At 46.2% G+C, this 21,717-nt stretch overlaps 1 protein-coding gene across 8 annotated transcripts in view; it reads right to left on the bottom strand.

Annotated features, from left to right (window-relative positions):
• MBNL3 (muscleblind like splicing regulator 3) overlaps positions 1-21,717 on the bottom strand; it is a 91,657-nt gene that overhangs the window by 39,771 nt on the left and 30,169 nt on the right. For 6 of the 8 annotated variants that reach the window (XM_062006944.1, XM_062006945.1, XM_062006939.1 and 3 more), the window contains exon 2: positions 18,039-19,059. The exons of the other annotated variants lie outside the window; for them this stretch is intronic. In XM_062006944.1, the coding sequence (XP_061862928.1) occupies positions 18,039-18,212 (174 nt within the window). In that variant the 5' untranslated portion in view covers positions 18,213-19,059. The remainder of the gene's footprint in view (positions 1-18,038; positions 19,060-21,717) is intronic. 8 annotated transcript variants of the gene reach the window in all.

Consider the following 21,717-nt stretch of genomic DNA (forward strand, 5'->3'; position numbering starts at 1 on the left):
CAGCTGAGGGGCAGAATGCTGAGAGGCCAACATGTAGGTAAACAAATGACTGTAGGTGTTTGGACTTCAAAAATATTATATTCCTCTACAGCTTTTAAAAAAGCAAGTCTGACAAACACAGCCACTTCAGCCCAGGCAGAGTCTGACTGCTATGTCCAGCGAGCCAGAAAAATGCAGAAGGAATGGGAACTGGAGACAAAAATCTCTCGCCCTAGGTCACTGGTGTTGCTCTTCAGCCTCTCAGTCTCACCCATGTGACTGCTCTGCTGGGTTATTTTTGCTTTGCAGGGAGAAGGAAGGAAGGACAGGAGGAAGAAAAATGTCAGCATCATTTCTACAAATGTACTGGAGTCCAGACAAGAGCTGCCAGCAGCCAGCTGAGGGGACTGCTGAACAAACACTGCTAGGGATCTGTAATAAACACCTCTAACTCTGTCATTCCAGCCTTTCTTTGTGAAAGCCAGCTTTTACCACAGACACAAACCAGGGCTGAAGAAGCTGTGTCCTTGTGTGCTACTGACTCAGGAGAGCTGGCTGTGCTGAGGCCCTCTTCTCCATCACAGGACTGGAAAGCAAGCTGGTCCTTGCTACCAGATGCACACCCACTGTGGCAAATGGCCACGCTGACAGAACTACCTGGTCATCTACCTGTGGTGTAACTTGACAGGTCACCATCAATAGTTACAATGGCAGCCCAAGCAGGGGTCATGCTTCCCATTGGCTGGCACAAACAGTTCAGCCACTGAACAACTCCACCAGCATATAAAGAAAAGAAGAACACTGAGCATATAACATTGCTTCACTCACACCAGAGTCACACACAGTCATCAGATGCAAATGCTGATAATAAATAGATGCACAGTGTGGACAAATCCTACTGCAGATGCTGGTCAAGTGTGTATAAAACTGCAAAGCACTTGAACGGGAGGTTTCTCAACATCAGACACTCTGCTGGGATTCAAACATGCTTATGTAGGACTCTCTTACAAAGTCTGCAGCTTCAAAATGTTTGTCAGGCTTGTTTTTGTTACGTGGCTCAAACCAGAGCCAGAGAGAAAAACAAAGCAGACCGCCACGTTTCTACATCCTCATCTCCCTTTCTGATATCACCTTAGCCAGTGACAGCTACTCACAGCTATTGCCAACAACTTCAAACCACTGAACTCAGCAGGCAAATCCAGCTCCATACAGAAAAGGTGTCTCGTTAGCATGGAGCTCAAGTATTTAAACAAGTACCATCACTCTGGCATTATTTTTTAAATTTTAATTAGAAACAGGGGGGACATGCAACTATTGTATTCCAGTAGACTCAAAGCAGCCACAGGCACCAGCCTCAACTCCCAAAACCTCATTCACCTGGCAATTAGGGAAGCTGAGAGCTGCTGTGAGTGAAGTTTTACTTTTGCACATTGCTGAATACAGCAATGTTCTGCTGAATTTCCCCAGGACAGCACAAAGAGGTCATGGCTGTCCTGCTTTCACGCAGGATTTTCATTCCAAGCTGTTTGTTATACTTGAAGGTCCTTACAAACTCCAAGCAGTTATTTTGTTGGGGAAAAGCCCTGTAGCTCCTTCATTATATTTTTACATCTTGACAACTCTTTCCAGCTCTGTTCTCCTGCCAAGCTCTCTTCATTCAGGCCAATGGTATGCTCTGCTACGTTCAATGAAAAACGTGTATTGATTTTAACATATTGGAACATTTTTTGCTTGCTCCAAGCAATGGTCAGTGTTTACCAAGTCCAAGAAACATATATTAAAAGAATACAGCACTATCAAAGTGTATTTTTTTATGAGCCACAGAGCAGAAAAACATGTTTGTCTGAGAAATTACTACTTGCAGTGAGCAGCAATCTCACTCCACGAAAGAGAGCAATAAAGGCTTCATCGAGCTCTTTTCTGAGGATCTGCCGATACATTTTGATTAGGCTACATTTTGTGAACTCTATTAGTCTGTTACCACCACGTATCTGAAATGAGGTTACAACAGAAATATTATCAATTTAGGTTCTGAAGTGATCATTTTTAATGTCTTCCAAGTATTATTCCACTACCCTCCCGGGTTCAGGAATGTTGAAAGCACAATAAAATAGGTTTCTCTAACACAGTATCAAATACAGGCTCTCTACAAGGGAAACAAGCTTTTACAGACCTCTCTGGCCACAGACCTGCTCAAGCAACTGATCGATAGCAATTAGGAAAGAAAAAAGCATTTAGTGCCTGGTGAAGAGAGCACATTTAGCCCTGGGATCACTGCGTGTATTTTGAGTCGTTGGTGAAGTGGGTGATATCCTGCAACGGTAATATTCCTGTGGGTGAATTCTTCAACATGGGACTCTTTTTAAGAAAAGAAAACAATTCTACCTGGAAGACAGAAACACTGGCATGTCATTGATTTTTCTTCTGTAATAAATCCCAAAACAAACCCCAAACCATGCCAGTCTCTGGAACAGCATTGCACAAGTACTGTATTAAAAGAAAACAACCAAAACCCCACAAAAGCCCATAGAAAAACAAACAAAATAAAACTTATGTCTTCCCCCTTTCATCTCCTCAGTTCTGTCCTCCCCGATCGCTCTTACGCCAGGCCAGCTTTTGAAAATACCAAGTGTAGTTTCTCTTGTCCCTTAAACCACTTTTTCATTGCAAATCCCATAATCCAATTCCACAACTTTCACCTGCTGATTGAGTCTGTCAAGGTCATATGGAAAGTTGATGCTTCTGACCTTCTGCCTACAGTGTCTGTTGAATATTACAATTGCAGCAGGCAAACCACACGTAGACAGAACCCAGCAAAGTACATTAAAGCCCAGGAGAATAAATGTTAAAGCACTGTGTTCATGATTACAAATACTGGACACGTGACCACCTCTGGCAGCCTCGCTCCTTCAGTTTACACAAGGGAGAAGGCAATCTGGGAGCACAGAGATTGATAACTAAGTGTCTGACCCAAACTCTCCCTCCTGTCCTGTGGAGGGCAAAGCCATGCTCAGAAAGCTTCGTTCTTGCTGCATTTTGGAATGCAGAAATAAAAATGTTTGTGGGTGGCTGGGTGTGGTTTTTTGGGTGTTTGGTTTTGGTTTGGTGTTTGTTTGTGGGTATTTTTACAGAACTTGGCAGAATAATAACAATTTACCAACTGAGAATTTGCCCAATTTTGTTTGTGTTGCTTTGCTCAGAAAGCAAAAGCTTAATGGGCACAAACAGATTCCTGGTTTTCAAAAAATAATGAAAAAAAAAACTTAAAAAGATAAATTATTTCCATCTGGGCTAACAATTCCCAGGGAGAATCTTCAGTCTGGAAGAAATAACTGCAGGATGTGCTTCAGCCTCAGCTACTGAGGGGCTGGCAGTGGGTAATGCAGCAATGCCCTGAGCAGGGAAGGATGCTGGCTGGGCTCTAAACATGCTGATGGCTCCTGCTGGGGCACACCACAGCACTGCCACCATGGCTTTCCAGCTTTTCTTTGGCTTGAAGTATCAAGATATGTCAGAACAGGATATTCTGTGCACTAGCACTAGCTTAAGCGCAGAAGGAGCTGACTGCAGGGGAGCAGACAGATGCAGCAATACAAGAAGGTGATGCCTTCAGTTGTCATTTTAAGATCTGCTCCCAGTTGCCAACCAGTGCCCAGGGTCACCCTTCTGCTCTTGGTTGAGATCTGCGCAGCAGCAGAGAGCAAAGCCAGCTCTCCCTGCCCCTCACCTTGATGGTCACTCATCAGACCACTGATATTCCCAGCTCCTCTCCTACTTCTCTGCCCTATTGCTCGTCTCCCTTCACTGCTTCCCCTTGACCTCTTCCCTGATGTACCCTGAAGCTGACCTTTCCAGCAACTTTCTCCCATAGCCATGCCCCTCTGGTCACAGTTAGATTCACTCAAGACCAAGTTCTGTCCACATGCTCCCAAGTTCAGCCACACATATTGGGAAGGTTTGAGCACAGCACCCCAGCTCCCCTTTGCTCTGGCTTTCTGGAGAAGCTACCAGACTGCCAGGAGAAAGGCTGACTGTATCAGCTCCACACGCTTTCACACATCTCCAAGAAAGGACCCCAAATCTTTCTGGTTCATGGCAGTCCTCGGATTTCACACCTAGGGTATAATGAACTTGCTCCTGGTCAAAGGATTAAAGGTGCAGATACAAAAAAGCATCATCAAGAGAGCTCTTGCAGCCTGCTAAGCACATCAGGCAAGGACCACACATCTCACATGGGCCCTGGCTTCTGAAGAGGGTTTTGAGGACAAGCAACATTGAATCACATCTAGAAGGCAGCAAGGCTTGAAGAGAAAGGAAGAAAGGAAAACAGAGAAAACAAACCAAAGAAAAAGCAAGCCTGCCTTGCCCTCAGCAAATATTCCACCTTGGCTAGCTTCTGCAGACTGATCTATTGTAGTGCATTATTACAACCAGTAACGTATGCACATTTAAGTCACAGAGAGGATTTTTCTTTCAAGAAAACACCTTCAGAAGTGCTCTTCAAGCAGTGCCTGTCACTAGAAAGCAAGTACGTGACCAATCTTTGCTACTATCTCAAGTGAAAGGGAGGTTAAGGCAGTGTAAGTGTTTGCTGGGAGTTGAGCCCAAGGAGCAGCACAGTGAGCTGCGGTGGCAACAGTACAGGCCTTTTTCCATGGAAGTAAACAAGATGGGCTGGCAATGCCAGAGATAATGCACTGCCATTCCATGGGCAAAAGGAGCTGTGGCAATAACACAGCTCTGAGCTAAAACTGTAAACAGTGAGACACATTTAACCGCAGTTCACATGCACTAGTCACAAGTACCACACAGGCAGCCAGTCTTAAGGGACAGGATGCCAAATTCTGTGCCAACATCTGAAAACCTGTTAATTCATGATGGGTTTATTAAGAACAGCCTCAGCCAGAGTAAAACTTGTACCTGTCATAATTACAACACTCCTCACAGACCCCTGTTCCTCCAGCGTGTTATCCAGTCTCGTGAGGGTCTGTGCAGGTTCACCCTCCCTACTCCGCTCAGCTGAAGCGTGCTCTTGTTCCTAACTGCACAGAGTCAAGCAGCAAACTCTTCCCAAGACACAACACACAGCTGCAAAGCAGCCTGTTCAAGGAGGCTTTCTGCTCACCCTGAACTTCACGCTGGCCTACACACTCAGAATTCAGAGTCATTATGTGATGTATAGCCCAAAGACCCCAAAAAATCTAGAAATGGAGTTGTCATGCAATGCCAGGAATGGAGACTAACAGATAAGGCATTTTGTAGAAATCATGATTTCAGATGCTGAATGGTTAATTCCATGTAGCTGCTGATTAGATCTGTTCCCTCTCCTGTAACAAGAGCTCTAAGATAAGACACTGAAACAGTTGTACAGTCTTTCTGAGTGGATGTATCCACTTTCTCTTGCAGGATGCAACTTTTGCCCTGCCAAAAATCCTGACCTAAATTCTCCTCTGAGTGGCACGGGTGTAAGTGCCAGAAGAGCTAAGGAAGGAATGTCATATGCGTGCATGCATGTGTGTCCATTCATCTGTCTGTCCTAGCAGACCAACAGAAATGGAACCGATCAGGGCTTCTGTTTCATTTGCTTGAGTTTTTGGAGTTTGTGTTTTTAATAACTGTCAGAATCCTTTAGGTTTGAGAGAAAAGCTGGAGGAGGTACAAGCAACTAAAGCACAGACAGAGCTTGCTTCTTCAGGCTTCAGTCACAGAAAGCGAACTAATCAAAGGGTTTTTCTGTCCTTTCCTTATTACTGCTCTACTTTCCAAACTCCTGCCCTCAACTTCTACTCTGAGCTGCTTATCCTTGTCCCGGTCAGCAGTGCAGTACAGACTGCCTGATGCTCAACCTTTTGTAGACAAGAAGGAATGCAAGGATTAGCTTTTAAAGGCTGTTTCCTATTAGAAAGCAACATCGACAACACGACTTCCTTAGGCAGGCAGGCAGATGCCTGACCTCATGTATTCTGCTTCTGCCACTGACAAGAGATACTTTCAGACACAGCACAATCCCTTCCTAAAAAGGGCAACAAGAAAAAGACCTTTCACTATGCTGATCGGGTACAGCCAGGATGAGTCAGCTGCAGTGAGAACATCCATTTGCTTTTAGGTGAGACAGGCCCATACCAGACTAGGCTAGGAGAGATTTTATTCTGTAAGGAAGAGTGACCTTTCCTAAGGACATCTGCAGCCTCTCAAGCCACGTGAGAGGAGTAGCTGCAAAGAAGCTCCAGTTGTCATTAGTGAGTCTGGAATGCAGCACAACCGGGTCCCTACGTCAGAGAACACCCGGCTGGAAAAATGCTCTCATTCACTTAAACCGAGATAGATGGACTTCTGATAGGGCCCCGGTTGGAAATCCCTGCACAAACTTCTGTGCAAGTACCTCTGATACAAAGAAAGAAGGAATATTAAGGTAAGTGCTAACACCTTTTCCTCTATCTGGGCTAAGCTCTGAAAGGACGCTTAAAAGATACTCTGAGAATTAGCACAAAGGAAACAACAACAAGATGCCAGTAGTGTTTCTCTCAACTAAAGTGATCTCTATTCCAAGTAAAGACTGCTAAAGATTTTACATTACCGTGGCCTCTTCAAAAAACCCACACAGAGAAACACAACAACAATGAAAATCCTCTTAATTCAATCTGTGCTTTATCGCACAAGGCCACGGCGGGGGATTTTTGGCTCTGGGAACACAAATACTCATCAATGCTCAGGGTCCTGCTCTGATTACTACCCAAACACAGAACGAGACGGTCCCAGCCTGAAGAGTTTTGAGTCTAAATACATCAGACTTGATGGAAAAACCCCAGGTGACACGGGGAAGCCTCAGCAACAGTAAGACCACATGCCAGCCACTCCGTGCTGGATTGCTGCAGCTGCAATGCCCTTGATGCTCTCTGAGCTCCTGCCTTCCAGCAGCAGGCAGCTTGCCCTGTCTCTGCATCACTAGCTAAAACCCATCCTGCCCATTTGCCCCCAAGGGACTTTTTCCCCTCCTCAACTCTCTCAACTGTGCCACAGGAACAGTTTTAGTGGGTGCAGGTGCCAGAGCTGGCAGAGAGGCTGTGTTGGTGCTTTGTGGTGATCTGTGCCCTGCTGTGCCACCCAGCAGGTGCCGAGTAAGCTGACAGTGATGGGTGGCAGGGGTCTTTGCTGGACACCCAAGCTGCCCCATCCCATCAGATAGGGCCTCAAAAGCCATTCTGCTCCTTCTCAGAGTATCTCCCACCTCCTTCCCTCACAGTCCATCTCTCACAGCTCAGTGAAGGTCCCAGACGTCCTTGTCCTGCTTTATCAACCATGACAGGCCTCCTGCTCCTCCTGCTCCGAGTGCCTCTGAGTCACTCAGCCTGCTTGCCTTGCTCCAGCTCCCACCCCGCAGCGCACCACAGAGGCTTCACAGGCAACTGATTGACAACACAGCAGGGAGCCAAAGTCTGCAGGGAGGTAACCCTGATGATTACTTCTTCATCTGCAAGTGCACCAGATGCACCAAGAAATAAAAATGACTGCTGAAGCAACAGGAAAGAGAGGGAAAGAGACTTCCTGGGCTGTCTTGTTCAGTGCCCACAGACACCACACCTAACAACAGGGGTGAGTGGACAAGGGAGCTGCAGGAGGGCTCAGGGACAAATAAGCCTGGACGGGAAGAGAAAACAGCAGAAAGGAGAAACGAGACATAAGGCTGCAAGTCTTGTGCCATGGGAGCAGTATTTGTCCTCAAATACCGTCACCTCTGCCATATCTGAACAGCCTTTCAAGCCCTCCTTGAAGACTCATCTACACATCCAGCTTTCAACTGCCTGCTGCTCTGGTTACTCAAGTGCTACTGCATTGGCTAAAGTGTCCAACCCTGCCAGACTCTCACTTCTGCCAGAATCCTCCCGCACTGGGGATCTGCAGCACCATGTGGATGGGACCCTGGGAGCAGAGCCCAAAGCACTGCACACAGCGTGACACTGCACAAAATGACCGTGTGAGGTCAAGCATCGCTCAATGTCAAGAAAGCAAGCTTTACTCACACTCTGATCCTTCAGGAGCTGACAGTAAGAGGAAGAAACACCAGTCAGCAGGATCGGCCAGCGCGGTTGGGATTACACACCAAGGTTTTGTTTTCAAACTTTGCTCAGTTGTGGTGGGGCTCTAAGGACCTAATCCCCGTGTGACTGTTCCCAGAACCAGCCGTGGCCCTGTGCATAATGCAGGCTTAGGGAAGCGCTGATGGCAGCTGTGCTCTCGGGCAGGCTGGCTGCAGCACCGCTGGGTCAGTGATGCTCCTGGCCATCCCCTCCACCCCAGGGAGATGCCCCATGCTTTGCCAACTCCCCCTCTGTTTCAGAGCTGTTTTCTCTCAATAAACGCCCAGAGCTGATCACGCACAGCAGAACTAAGGAGATAAACAGAGTTAAAGCAGCATAGTTTGGGCTAATGGCTTAAATCCTTAGAACCTAGATGGGTATTGCTGGGCAGAGATGGGAGCATCACTAATGCAACTCAGCTGATCCCAGTATCCCTGTCTATAGCTGGTTTTTAGGGGCTTTTTTTGGCACCTGTGTAGGAGAGATGCTAAAAGTAAGTGCTATGTTAATGCAGAGTATGTTCAGAAGCATGATAAATCTCAGTGCACACCACTAACCAGTCATCTGAGTGGGCAATGCTTTGTGATACCATACTTGTTTTGCAGGACTAGCTAAACTGCTCCTGGTTCCCACTCTTAGGGCTGTTAATTAAAAGAGAATTTATCTTCACTTTTTAATGGTGCTCTGTGCAGGTACCTCAGTGAGGGATGGGGGCCAGCTACGTTCCCAGGCACACTGGGCTGGGTTGTGGGTCTTTCTCTCTACTGTGTAGATTAATCCACAAAGTAGCTTGTTTTAGACAACCACATATCACTGTTAGGGAAAAACTCCTCCCTCATTTTCTCTTTCAGAGCACAGACTGACACCTTTTAAACAAGGTCAGGCTCCTCCCCCACTGCCAATGACCTTATTAGCACCGATCATGGTTCTAATAATACCCAGCATTGTAAGCAGGCCATCTGCTGTAACACCTCACCACAAACTTGGGAATTGTTGGTTTGAGTACACTCACAACCCAGGAAGCCCACTGTCCTCTCTCAGGAATATGCACCTTCCCCTCAGCTTTAAACTAAATGTTATAAAAAGACACCTCCAGCTCCCAGCTTCCCAGCTCAGAGCTCAAGCACGCAGAGAACAGCACAGACATGCCCAGGTACTGTCCTCAGGCAGAAAAGGCAAAAACACAGTTAGAGGTTAAAAAAAAATCCATCACTCCAGCATCACAGCCTCCTCTGATGGTGGGGACACTGAGTAACCACGTCACTGAAACCCAAAGCCAAGGCCAAATGCTAACCAGATGTTGGGAGAGTCAGAAGTGCCAAGGCTTTAATAGCAGAAATCAGCATTACTTCTGTGCCATGTACTGCACGGACAGCAGAAAGATTTTACTATCCTAACACATTAGCTATGATTAAGATGAATATTTTCACTGTTATTACAGGAGAGGGGGCTTTTGTAACAGACAGGTAAGCCTGCAGAAGAACTACTCATCTTTGATAGCCATTCACTTAGAAGGAGCCAGGGTTTGAAATGCTTACTCAGCTAGGACATCTGCCTAAAACAACCAGTCTTGTTACTGCAGTAGCTCAGCTCCACTCAGCTTTCAAAGCCACTTTCTTTGTGCTGCTCCTGTGAGGTCAAAAAGTGCAATTAGGCACAGAGACTGACAGCAGAACACTTTAAAGCAGCCTGCATCATCACAACGTTTTGTAAGTTGGCTTTCCAAATCCTTGGCCTTTTCTCTGATCAAAAGGCCATCACTACAAATGGCATGAGGGCTACATGAGGCAAGGAAGCGGGTCAGTGCCTAGTTCTCTCCTGTTTTATGAATAGCAATAAAACAACATTAGTAAGCCAAAAGTAAAACTGTACCTGTATGGGGCAATGTTCACTCAAGTGCCTCAGAGCATTTACTTTAATACCAGGATAACAATATTTATAGGTGCAGATTTTCAAAGAGCTCAGCTCCTCACTTGAAAATCTAACCACTTATTTCAATGCTCTGTGGGAAATGTCAGATGGTGGGCTCTCCAGAAAGCCTGGTACATCTTGTTTATATTTGGTTTAAAGCTTCAAAACAGCTCAATGACACAAATGCATGTTACTGCCCCCTCCTTCAGATGGGTGAACCATGTGGCAGAAAGCCATTGTCAGCAAAGGGATTATTTTATTACTGATGCTACGCTGCTGAAGAAATCCACGAACTCCATATGCTTGTTCAGAGCCACTCTCCTCAAGGGCATCTTCCACCACCTTTACATCAGCTGGCTTCGCTGGCTAATGTGAGTGTGAGCAAGAGAAGTAGCCAGGCAGCTTCACTGACACAGCAGCAGGACAGGACATCATGGTCAAGCATGGCTTCCATGTTTACAAGGATCCTCTTTGCCCAAAACCCCCTCCAGGGATAGAGTCTTGTAGGTTTGGGATGTCTATTTGAACCCCAGTGTTAGTTATCACTATAGAACCAGGCTGGAAGACGCAAAGCTTGAACTTCCTTTCCCCATGTTGCCTTGCAACATGGCACCCACTGAGCTGCTAGAGCTTACTGTACAAACACACCTCCCTCTGAGCTCCTTGGGCCAAGTTCTGACTCACAGCCACGCAAGGGTAAAGCCAAGTGCTGCCACAGCTTGCTGGGCTTCAGCATCCCATCTCCTTCCTCCCAGCAAAGAGGAAACCCCTGGGGCTTGCAGAGCATCACATGGCATTTGCACTGGGTCAGACACAGATCCAGACACATATCTGCTTCCAGATCCAAGCAGACTTGATGGGACTGCAAGCTCTGGGTGCGTTGCTGAGCCTTTGCAGAGAGACCTGTCATGAGCTGAAAGCCAAAGGCAGCAGAGGAAATGACCACAGGCAGTTCTTCCCCTTTGGAGAATGGCCGAGAAGACCATTTCCCTCTCTCAAAATCTGATGCAACAGCTAACGTCAGCACAAGAAGCTCTTTGCTGCCCACAGGAATTCTACAGTGCTTAACATCAGGCTTAAGTATTTTGCAGAACTGAAACCTCAGTCTGGAGGGCTTTGCCCTTAAAAAAGGAAAGTAAGTCTCAGGAGCAGGAGGTGGCATGCCATGGCCCGTGCAGCACTGCAATATGCCCATAAAAGGTTTCAAAGTCTATCTGCTTAAGTGCACGCAGCAGCTCAGAAAGGTTTAGAGTCACATCCCAAAAGAATTTCTCTCCTGCTTTTTTAGGCAAATGTGAGCAGCAGTCAGCACTTTACCATCATCTTCCCAACCAGAAAACCAAGGTTACTCTTGGCCAATATTAATAATGTAAATGCTGCTGGCTTTATCCTTTGAGGTTGAAGGTTTGCTCATGCCACTGGGAGAAGACCAGAGCAACGTGAGGTGCAGGCAGGAGCAGAGGCCCTGCGTTGCCAGTGCTGGCTGATGAGAGGAGAGGCTGGCAAGAAAACCTTGCTGTTGAATTTGCTTGGCCTGCCTCCCTGAAGAGGCTGATCTCCAAAGTGTGGTCTGAGGACAAATTTGTGGCCACAGCTCTGCTTTCCAATGCATTCAAGGGAAAATGCACACAAGTCTGAGGCCAGAGGAAAAGCTGTAATAAATTCATTAGCTACAGGGAGAAATAAAAGAAGGACAGTGGTTCTGTGCTAGCTCCTTACACAGGAGAGGCTCCCAACATGCCAGTCCGTACCCACACCTCTACCAGCCTCTTGAGCCTGACCCAGGACACCACAAATAAGACTGGTGCTCTCCATGTTCAGAAACTAATGACCTTTAGAGAGCATTTCTACGAACACAAGGCCAGAGCTGGTGTGACCCTCTAACCATCAACATCCACAGACAGCAGATCATTCAGCACGTCTCTGAGAAGCCAAACCCCAGCCTCAGCCCAGCCCAGGCTGCCCACCCCTCAGGCACTCTGGGAGGGCTCCCATGACAGGCACCTGGGGGAGGGCAGAAGATTCCCAATGACTTCATCTTGCAACGCAATATGGGTGTCAAAGATCTATCAGGGTCTCTCATGACTGATGCTTTGCTACTCATCAGGCCAAAGCCACCCCAGGGGCAAGAAAACTGTCACTCCCAGGCCTGGCTTCAGCAATGCCATGCAACAGGCAGAAAAGCCACATCAAAGGAGTCAGATGTGGGACGGTGCAAGAGATCCTGCAGAGGTGGGAAAGAATGGCAGGAAGAGACATACTCCTCTCTACAGGCAAACATGTCAGACGGGGAGATTTCAGAAGTGACTTTAACTGTTACTAGTATTAGTTGAAGAAGGTATTCACTTTGACCAAGCCTATACAACAGTCCTACAGCTTTTGATAGGGAAAGCAACACAGATGCTCAGATTTGCCAAGCACCTGCTGCAAAGCTAATAGCCAAGGTCATTTAATATCCACATGAGTAAGAGTCTGAGGTGTGTTAAATAGGCCAGTCTGGCATATGAGAGACCAACGCTTTCAGGAGGAAGTTGCCCAAGCCTAATCAGTTCAGAAAATGTGAACTCCCAAGTATTTAACTACTGCTACTACTGCAAGTGTCACACTGATGGCTTTGGAGAACACTTCCTTTCACACAGCTTCTGCAAGCTTCCTCACAGGCTCTTAACATACACCTCTGCCCTAACAGTATGGCTCCTCCAGCTCATATGCCCAGGAGCCCCCCAAGAAGCCTTCTATGCTGGGATGGGTCTCATTTCTCAGTTTCCATCACAGTACTCCCAGGACTTTCCCCACTCCTCCAGCAATGAGCTGAAAATGAAGCAATCCTCCAGGGTAGCAACAGAACTGAGTATGCACTGGTAAACATGCCTAGGGAGGTCACATACCATATAAGCAACCAGCCTGATCCCAATAGAAAGCATCTGCAGCCCAGACACCATGGCAGGCCTGGGAGATGCTCAGCCACAGGCATTACCAGGTGAGCTTCTCAATCAATAGTCTCCATCCCACTCCAAAAAACTTCTGGAGACATTGCAAAGAGCATACACAGCATGTATGCCAATTAAATTAAGCTGTGAAAACATAAAGCTTCTTGTAACCTACAGACAGGAGGGATGAGGCCTAAGCATTTTTTTCCATGAGCTCTCCTACTCTCCCTGAAGTACCACTCTAAGAGAAATACAATAGCAGCCATTCATATAGAGTCTAAATACATTTTCCCCCACTTTCAGATGTTTAATTTAATAGTTATAAAAAGCACTTACGATGTGCTCTAAGACACATGAGCATTCAGACAAGACAGAAAGCTGCTGCAAATCTACTTCTCATCACTAAATGCTATTGCCATGAAGCTAAGTGCCTTAATGACCAATGGAAAAGTGAAGGTTTCTCACAAAGATGACTTGGCTCAACGTTGTTCACCTGATTTATTTGCATCTCCATTACATTTAGCTGAGACATGCAGCCAGAGTGTCTCCAAAAATATCTCTATGGCTCTGTTTGCTTTCTTCTTCCTCTGTAAAAGCATAACCATATGCTAAGTTTAGTGGGTGTTTTTAGTTGTTTCCTAGTTTGGAGTTTATTTAAATAAAAAAAAGAAGAAAGAAACCTACATTGCAAACCAGGAACAGTCAGAAATAATTCTCGTGAAGTCAGCATAAGACAGTCTCAAATTAGCATGAAAACTGTAAGGAACAGCCTCAGGTACACTAGTTTCGAGATCATATGGTATGTTTATTGCCCAAGCACAGAGGTCTTTTTAGATTGCCATGGGACTTTGAATACTATTACCAGATAATAACATTTCTTTTAGAAAACAGACAATTTAGACAAAACTTAACTCCCGATTTTACATCCATTTACAGGCAACTTGACTTTTTATATATAGAAGAGAAAGGCTTCAAAACACACAACAGCTTAACATTGTTTTTTAAATTAGATCTCCCAAAGTCAAAGCTCATACCCCTGAAACTTTTACCACACTATTTTCTGTCTTTCAAAATGCTCTTTAAAAACCCCAAAGAATCCAAATCTACACCACACCTCCCAAAGCTGGGCTTGTGTGTTTTAAACCATGAAGCCATAATGCAGACACCCAAGGTGGGAGTAGAATAAATCAAGGCCTCTGTGAACACCTGGTGTGCATTACCTACACATTTTTATATATATCACTATCTTCTAATGTTTCTTCTCTCAGCTTACTGCTCCATCAGTGACCAAGGAAGATTCTTTTTTCCTTACCAACATCTTTAGAAACTGAAGAACACAACTAACAATTTGCTGGCCAGAAATAAGTATCTAAATGGTGGATGTCAGGAGGTTGAGGCATCACTTTGTTCTGTTATATTCAGTGAATGTACAACGGGTAATGGAAAAAGCTAGAACACAAAAAGTTCCATTTAAACATAAGGAAAAACTATTTGTGTTGAGGTGAGGGAGCCCTGGCCCAGGCTGCTCAGGGAGGGTGTGGAGGCTCCTGCTCTGGAGGTCTTCAAACCCACCTGGACACATTCCTGTGTGACTAGATAACCTCTAAAGGTCCCTTCCAACCCCTACCATTCTATGATTCATACTGCCTGATCCAGACTGAATAGGAAGGTTAATGACTTGATGGGGGCTTGCAGACAGCCCACCACAGTGTCAAGACAAGCCTTTGTACCAACTACCATGAGCCAGCAAACTGTGTCCTGACCCTTGCAAAAAACACCAGCTAAGCACAGGACAATGCACACCAAGCCCAGAAGAGAAGCCAATGAACGAGCCCAAAGGCCATCTGGGTTTACAGCAATGACAGTGATGCTTCTTTGCTTTGCTCAGAACGTCTCAGAGGTGCCATTGGCCTTGCCCAGGAGGTATCACAGAGCACTGGCCACTGCCCAACAGCCCTTGAGGTCATTTCTGGAAGAGGAGTGATCCAGCAGTGGCTGGCTCTTGTGCCTCTGGACAGCCTTGCACCAAGCAGTGCAGCTTGCCCTTCCATTCACACAAATTCATTCAGATAACACTGTTCTTCCAGAACAATGAGGGGGGATGTGCGAGTAGAGAGTGAGAGCTCTCTTGGCATCCAATTCAAATCTGTGAACAGCTTCTCACAAGGAACTATTTTTAAGTTTCATATCAATCTGCTTGAGAAAGGTTCCTTCTGCTGCCTACAAATGTGCAAACTCCTCCTTCAGAGAATCACAGATCAGGACAGTAAGATCTAGCTCTGCACCTTCCACCTAACCAAGACTCAATATTCACGGCCAAATATTGTACCATCACACAATGCTCCTGCAGAGCACATCCTGGTGTATCCCACCTGAGCATCCCCATTGCCTTCAGCAGTCCTGTGTGTTCTTCACAAGCACACAGGCAGCACACATTCACACACGAAACAGTCCACACTGAGGCAGTTTGCTTCTGGAAGCATCGCTGCTCTTACCACTGCAACAGAGGCAGAACTGCTCTATGACACTCGAGGAGGGAAAAGGAAAAGTGAGATGCAGTAAGTATACAGATGTTGTGCATGACCTGCCCAGGGAGGTGAAACCATTGTATGCTGGGTTATCAGAAGTTCCTCTATGAATGCATTGTTCAGGCTTAAGAGGTCTGTGAGAAAAAAACCAAGCAACAGCCCTACACAATGGATGCAGATAAGCAACCTCTGAACAAAGCCCTGGGCGTCTGCAAGACAGTGGGAAAACTTATTAGCTGCAAGCATCCTATATCCTGTCTCCAATAAAGCACCACAGATGTTCTGCTAATGCAGGTGGGAAATGAAATGATGAAGAGAGCACTAAGTAGCTATGGAGCTCTCCAAAGGACAGAGGGTCTGAGGAAAACAGCAGCTGAACCCAAAAAAAAGAGATCCACAGGATGGGCATGAGAAGCCTCTTCTTAATAGGTCCCAGTCTCATCACCAGTAAGGGAGGCCACCACAAGCCCTTTGACATCAATGCAAACAGGCCTTTGCAAGCCCAGCTCCAGCCCAAGAACAGAAAGAGCGTTGTTTGATAGTTTAGTCACCAGGGCGGTTATCTCCACTGGGCAAGGCACAGTACACACACACACACAGAGGCTGCACCTCTCCATGGCACAGCAGAACCAGGGCTCTGTCCAGAGACTGCTGCCAGACCCACGGGTCTGGAGGAAGGAAGTGCTCCGAGACCCACTGAGAAGTGGAGTGTAGAAACAGTCCCATCATCAACCCTTGCTCTGCACACTCTGGCCTCTCCTCCTAGTGACTTCCCAAAGGCTGTCAGCTCTCCACGAGGCTTTCCTGGGTCTGAAAAATCTGGAAAAGCCATTCTCTGGAAAATTCAGGCCACTTAACTAGCACATACTGGGCATCTGCTACTGTGTCAAGAGGAAACTGCAACAAGAACATTCTTTAACAGTCACTTACATAGGAAACAGGCTGAGCTGGAGAAGATCCTACCCTATTCTCTGGGCTTTTTCAACATGGTGTTCCCCATCCCATTCCCCACTGCTGACATGGGAGAAGACTTTGCTCATGACAACGGGTGGGATTTGAACCCCAGCTGCCCACGGACTTGGTCCTACATAGCAGGTGCTACACAGGTACTCCCCGACACAAGCACTTCTTTCAGTTCAGCAGTAAGTGCTATAAAATGTAAACATGTTAATCTCTTCATTCAAAGTATCTGCACTGACACTGGCTACAATTCAAAAGTTTCAAGGGCATAAAGAACATGACATTTTTTTCCCCTCTGATAAAAGCATTTTTGTCTCTTGCTGTCAGCAAACCACCAATGTAAATGAACATTTCAAAGTCACTGTATAACTAAGAGTCTTTGCATATAGTCAGATTAAAAAGAGCAAAACTGAATGCAAATAGGAAGCTTGAGCTTCTTGAAAAAAGGGAACAGGAGTGAAAATATGCATAAACCACAAACAATAATAAAATGGGTAAACCCACATTAGACCAGATCGAGCCCTGTTCTGAACCTGTGCATACATAATTCCACCAGTTCTGTTACTCATTATGGTCATAAAAATAAACACAAATCTTATTAAGCAACAGTTGAAGTTCAAGGAAAAAGTTTTAAAGCATTTAAAATATATCAGATTCTTTCTGGAAACTCAAACAGGTTAATTACTCTGATCAAAACATTAAACACAACATCAAGGGTTCCCAAAAGCAATCCGTTATGCATACTCTCCCAAGGTTTTTACCATCCTATTCAAAACACCCTTGAGAAGACACACTTTTGAGAAAAAAAGGGGGAAAAATAGATGTTCCTTTCTTGAGCAACACAGTGAAGCAACCCTGCACAGAGATGCCCATCTCCCCCCTCCTGGGAACCCCCCAGCCCCAACTCAGACCCAGGGCATCTGGCAAGTTTTAAAAGTTACCCCTGGAGTTTCAACAGTGACAATCACCCAAAGGCCATTTACTACCTGCAAAACCGACTGAAAAGATGAGTACCAGCAAATACACTCAGCTGTAACTGAGACGGGCCCAGCAGAGCCATCAGGATTACATGTCCCTTGCAGAAAGCGTTTTCCCAACAACCATTTTTCTGTGAGTGCTGCTCTCCAAATATTTTGGCAGCTTCTCGTCTACAGGACAGCCTTAGAGCACATCTGCAATTTTGTCTCCAGGAAATACACATAAAACTGATTCATTATCTTAAAATGCTGCTTTCATTTCTGCTCATTAAAAGCACATTTCAGATCCCTGTGTCGAACGTGCAGCCGATGTGCTGGGACACAAATTAAAGCACTGGGTTTCAGTTCTCTACTTTTTTCATTTCGGTTTCATTTGCTGCCCACAACGTGCATTCTCCATTTCGAGGACAGCTCTTATCAGACCTGAGCTACCATCGGAAAATGCTCTAGATAAGATCCTCTCTCCCTGCAATGCCTGGCACTCCAAGCAACTGCACCTGATGTCAGACTCAGCCTAGATTTCAGGAGCTGCATCCCGCATCGGCAGCATCCTCCCTGCAGAAACAGAGCAATAAACAGTTGTTCTGCACATCCCACGCCCCAGCATGCCGAGCCATTTGGAAGAGAAGGAAAAGCAAGTGAGCTTAGGTAATGCGCGCGTTAGACAGTCCTCACCTTTAGGGAGTCAAAGCAGGCAATAACTCGACCATTTTCCACATGGCAACTCCGTGATGGATGGGCGAACTTGCACTCTGCATCAGACCGAGAACAAGTACCTCTCTGAAACTCTCGACACACTTCTAACGTCAGCCATTTTGTATCACGAACCAGGGAAACGTTTACAGCCATATTAAAAACCAAAAATTCAAATGCAAGCAATCGCACCCTTCTTCAGGGCAATATTTACTGCTGATCTTTTTTTTTTCCTCTTCTTCTTCTTCTTTTTTTTTTAAAAAAAGGGTAAAAAAGTGAATTCAAGTTAAACGTGAAGAAATAACTAACTTGTTGCTTTGGTAGAACTCCTATTCATCAGCACTTAGGTTTTCATTTAAGTCAAATCGTGTTTGTTTAAACAAGAATTAAACATAAAGCCAATCATAAAATAGAAATCTTATTAGAACAACTGAAAATCAAATTAGAGACCAGCTCCTAAAAGTGCAATTGTAGAAGTTAAAATATAAGTGTTATATTTTGTGCCACTGCCGAAGTTACTTGCAAATAACTGGCAGACTTTCAAAAGAATTCTGTGCTCTCCAGTTAATGGTTTCAATTATTCTTGCAAAAAGCATGTGCTGCTGGCAGCACTTCAGTTTGTGGAATGGTCTCGGTCCTTAGGGAGAAAACTTCGGGGTGTTGGGTTGGTTTTGTTTTTTTTCCTTCTATTTCTTGCTTCTAAAAATTATGGTTCGCGAGCATCAAAACGAGCAAAAAGACGTCTGGGTGGGGTTTTTTTCCTCGTTCTTTTCTTTTAAATACTTGCTACATACTCGGGGGAAGGAAAAAAAAATAAAATGGCTGAGCAAACTGCGTGTAAATGTGGAGGGGAAAAAAAAGGGCAAGGCTGGAGGAGTTGCCGTCAGTGCACGAACCGCAAGCAACGCCGAATTAAAAAGAGAGGGGGGCGAGGGGCAGAGAGAGGCAGCCCTAGACAGAAATCCAAGCAGCGGTGGCTTCAGGAAAGGCACTTTTCAGCAACCTGCAGGAAAAAGAGAAATAGAATCAGGCAGAGCCGAGGGCCGGCCCGGCTCAGGCGGGCGCGGGGCTGCCCGGCCCCCGGCGGCGCGGCGCGGCCCCGGCAGCCATTGTCGGCACCAGGGGCATTTCCCGCACCAAGCTGCGCATGGGAGGAGGCGGCGACCAATGGCGCTCGCCGTTGCAGCAGCAGGCCCGGCAGGCGACCAATAAAAGGGAGTGTTTCATAGCGGCGCAGGGCAGCAGACGCCGGGGCGTGCGCCCGCCGCACGGGAGAAGCGCCTCAGGGCCCCGGCTGCGGCCCGGCCCGAGGCCGGCGATGTCCCGGCCCGGCGGGTGGCCGCATCCCCCAGCCAGCTCTCCCAGCCCACGGAAGGGTATTTTGCTCTTTAGTCTTTTTCAAGCCCTTCTCATTAATCGCCTCTCCCCGCCCCGCCTTTCTCTGTAGGAAACGTTCACCTAGGAAGCGCAGCCGGTGGGTTTCTGGTATAGGCAGCAGAAGGAGCCGCCACGGCTCTGCCCCACAACCACTTCGCAAATTTAAGGCGTTTTATTCAAGCCATCGCTAACTGCAGAGCTGTTCCAGCAGCCCGGGATGGCACGTGAAGACAAACAACTAATTCCCAGTCACCGGAGCCTACAAAACTAAAAGCGAAGCTGTCAGGGAAACCTAAGCCACACACATGGAAAAAATTAACTCATTGCTCACAGCTGTAGTTTTCCACCAGACTAAAGGCAACTCCAATTACTCCTACTCCAGCAACTCGTGTTATACAACAAGCAACTTTCAATGCATTCCTATTCAAGGCTTCCTTGGCATCCACCAAAATGTTAAGCCGGCCCTAGAGTTTCCCATTCTAATATTAGCTGTACCAATGCCGCCTGATAGGATTGGGCTGTTTCCAAGTTCCCCAAATCCAGCCCTTTATCTCCCTTAAAATACGGCCACCCAGTTTTGCAAACACTTGACAGGCCCGAGATGTTGCTTGTGTGACTGCTATTAAGACTTCAAGCTTTTGCAAGAGAAGAGCTTTCAACTACAAGAAAAGGAAGCTTAAATTCCTCTTATTATTGGTGTGTTATTGCAATTACACTGATCAGTAACTGAAACCTACTGGAGCTGGAACAGTCAAACAATGCTACCAAGGAAGAAGTGTGGGAAGAGGCTGTCAGCAGCAGCAGGGGGTGGGGCACAGAGGCTGTTTGATTCACAGATCGAATTATTTCACATTAAAACCCTCAACATTCCTTAAACCAACACTGCAAGTACTTTATAGTCTAATTACAGTCAAGTTCACAGCAAAAACTGCCCAGAGCCTTGCAATTCCACTTGCAGCATCGGCACACAAAGGTTAGTCTGACCCATGCTTCTGGAAGGACCTTTGCATTTTTGCACATCAGGTAGGGAACAGAGGCTGCAAACATCGAATTTGCTAAGCATGCTTTAAACTTCAAAGGGACAGGGAGAAAAAGGACATCTAGCCGTGCTCATGTCTTCTGGGTTTTGTAAAGAACAGAGATGCTCTAAATCAATTCTAGTTTTGTAAATGGGGCAAATTTATACAGGAATCCCATCTACTGATTTGTGGGCTCCCTGTCCAAATGAATTCAGTAAGCAGGAAAAGATGTGCAGAAACCTTCTGTGGGGAGCTAGGGACTGGCTGGGCGCAGCTCTAAAACGAGCTAGAACAGGTCAGATACGGGTGGGGATTAGAAAGAATGCTTTCTCTGAAGCTGCTCTGGGCAGACTGAAATACAACCATCTTGTGGATTAAGTGTCTACTCCTCAGCTTCATACTCCCAGGAAGGAGACTGTTAGTGCTGGGGCCAGGATACTGTGGGTCTGAACTTAACACAATGTTACACCAAGATATAGGGTTTATTAATATCTGCCACTTCCAAGCTCTTCTACCTTGAGAAATCTCAAAGAATGTAACAAACCAAAGGTTCATCTTGCTCTCGCCCATGTAGCTCAGGAGCACAGAGAGGTACATGTCTGCACTAAGCTGCTCAATGCTCAAGATAAGAGGAATCATGTTAATGGAAGATGAGCCAAATGAATCCTACAAAACATTAAAGTACAAATGTCAAGACATTCAGAGACATGTAACACGACTGGTATTTTTCTTTCACAATTCTTAAAGAGGGAAAACAAACCCCAAACAGAAAACTGAAGAAATACTTGCCAATGTCCTGGTGCTGCTGGAAACTGAGACCCCCCTTTCTCACACCCTGCAGAAGGGCACACTCGTCTGTTCGAGGCACCAAGACACACAAGGAATATTCTGTGCTATGGAAATAACCCACCTTCCTGCAGAAAGACAAACATCTCAGACCCTGGAACTAGGGCTCCTGTACTGGGGGGAACCAAATAAATGAATACACTTCTAAAACTGGGGACCTCAATACTGCAGCCCACATGCCAACTGGCAGAGCACAACGGCAGCACACGCTGCCCCCATCGCTTCTCTGCTGTGCACTCAGGAGAGCACTTAAGCACATGCTTAACTTTGAGCATGCTGACAATCTTACTGGAAAGAAGAAAACCTGAAGCATGTACTTAAGTGCTTTGCTGAATCAGGGCCTAAATAAATGAATCCGCTCCACAGGTTTATCAGGGCTGGGAGACCAGCAACACAGGCAGCAGTCACCGCATTCCAGC

The sequence above is a fragment of the Colius striatus genome, chromosome 13 (genome assembly GCF_028858725.1).
Source record: "Colius striatus isolate bColStr4 chromosome 13, bColStr4.1.hap1, whole genome shotgun sequence".
Classification (NCBI taxonomy): Eukaryota; Metazoa; Chordata; class Aves; order Coliiformes; family Coliidae; genus Colius; species Colius striatus.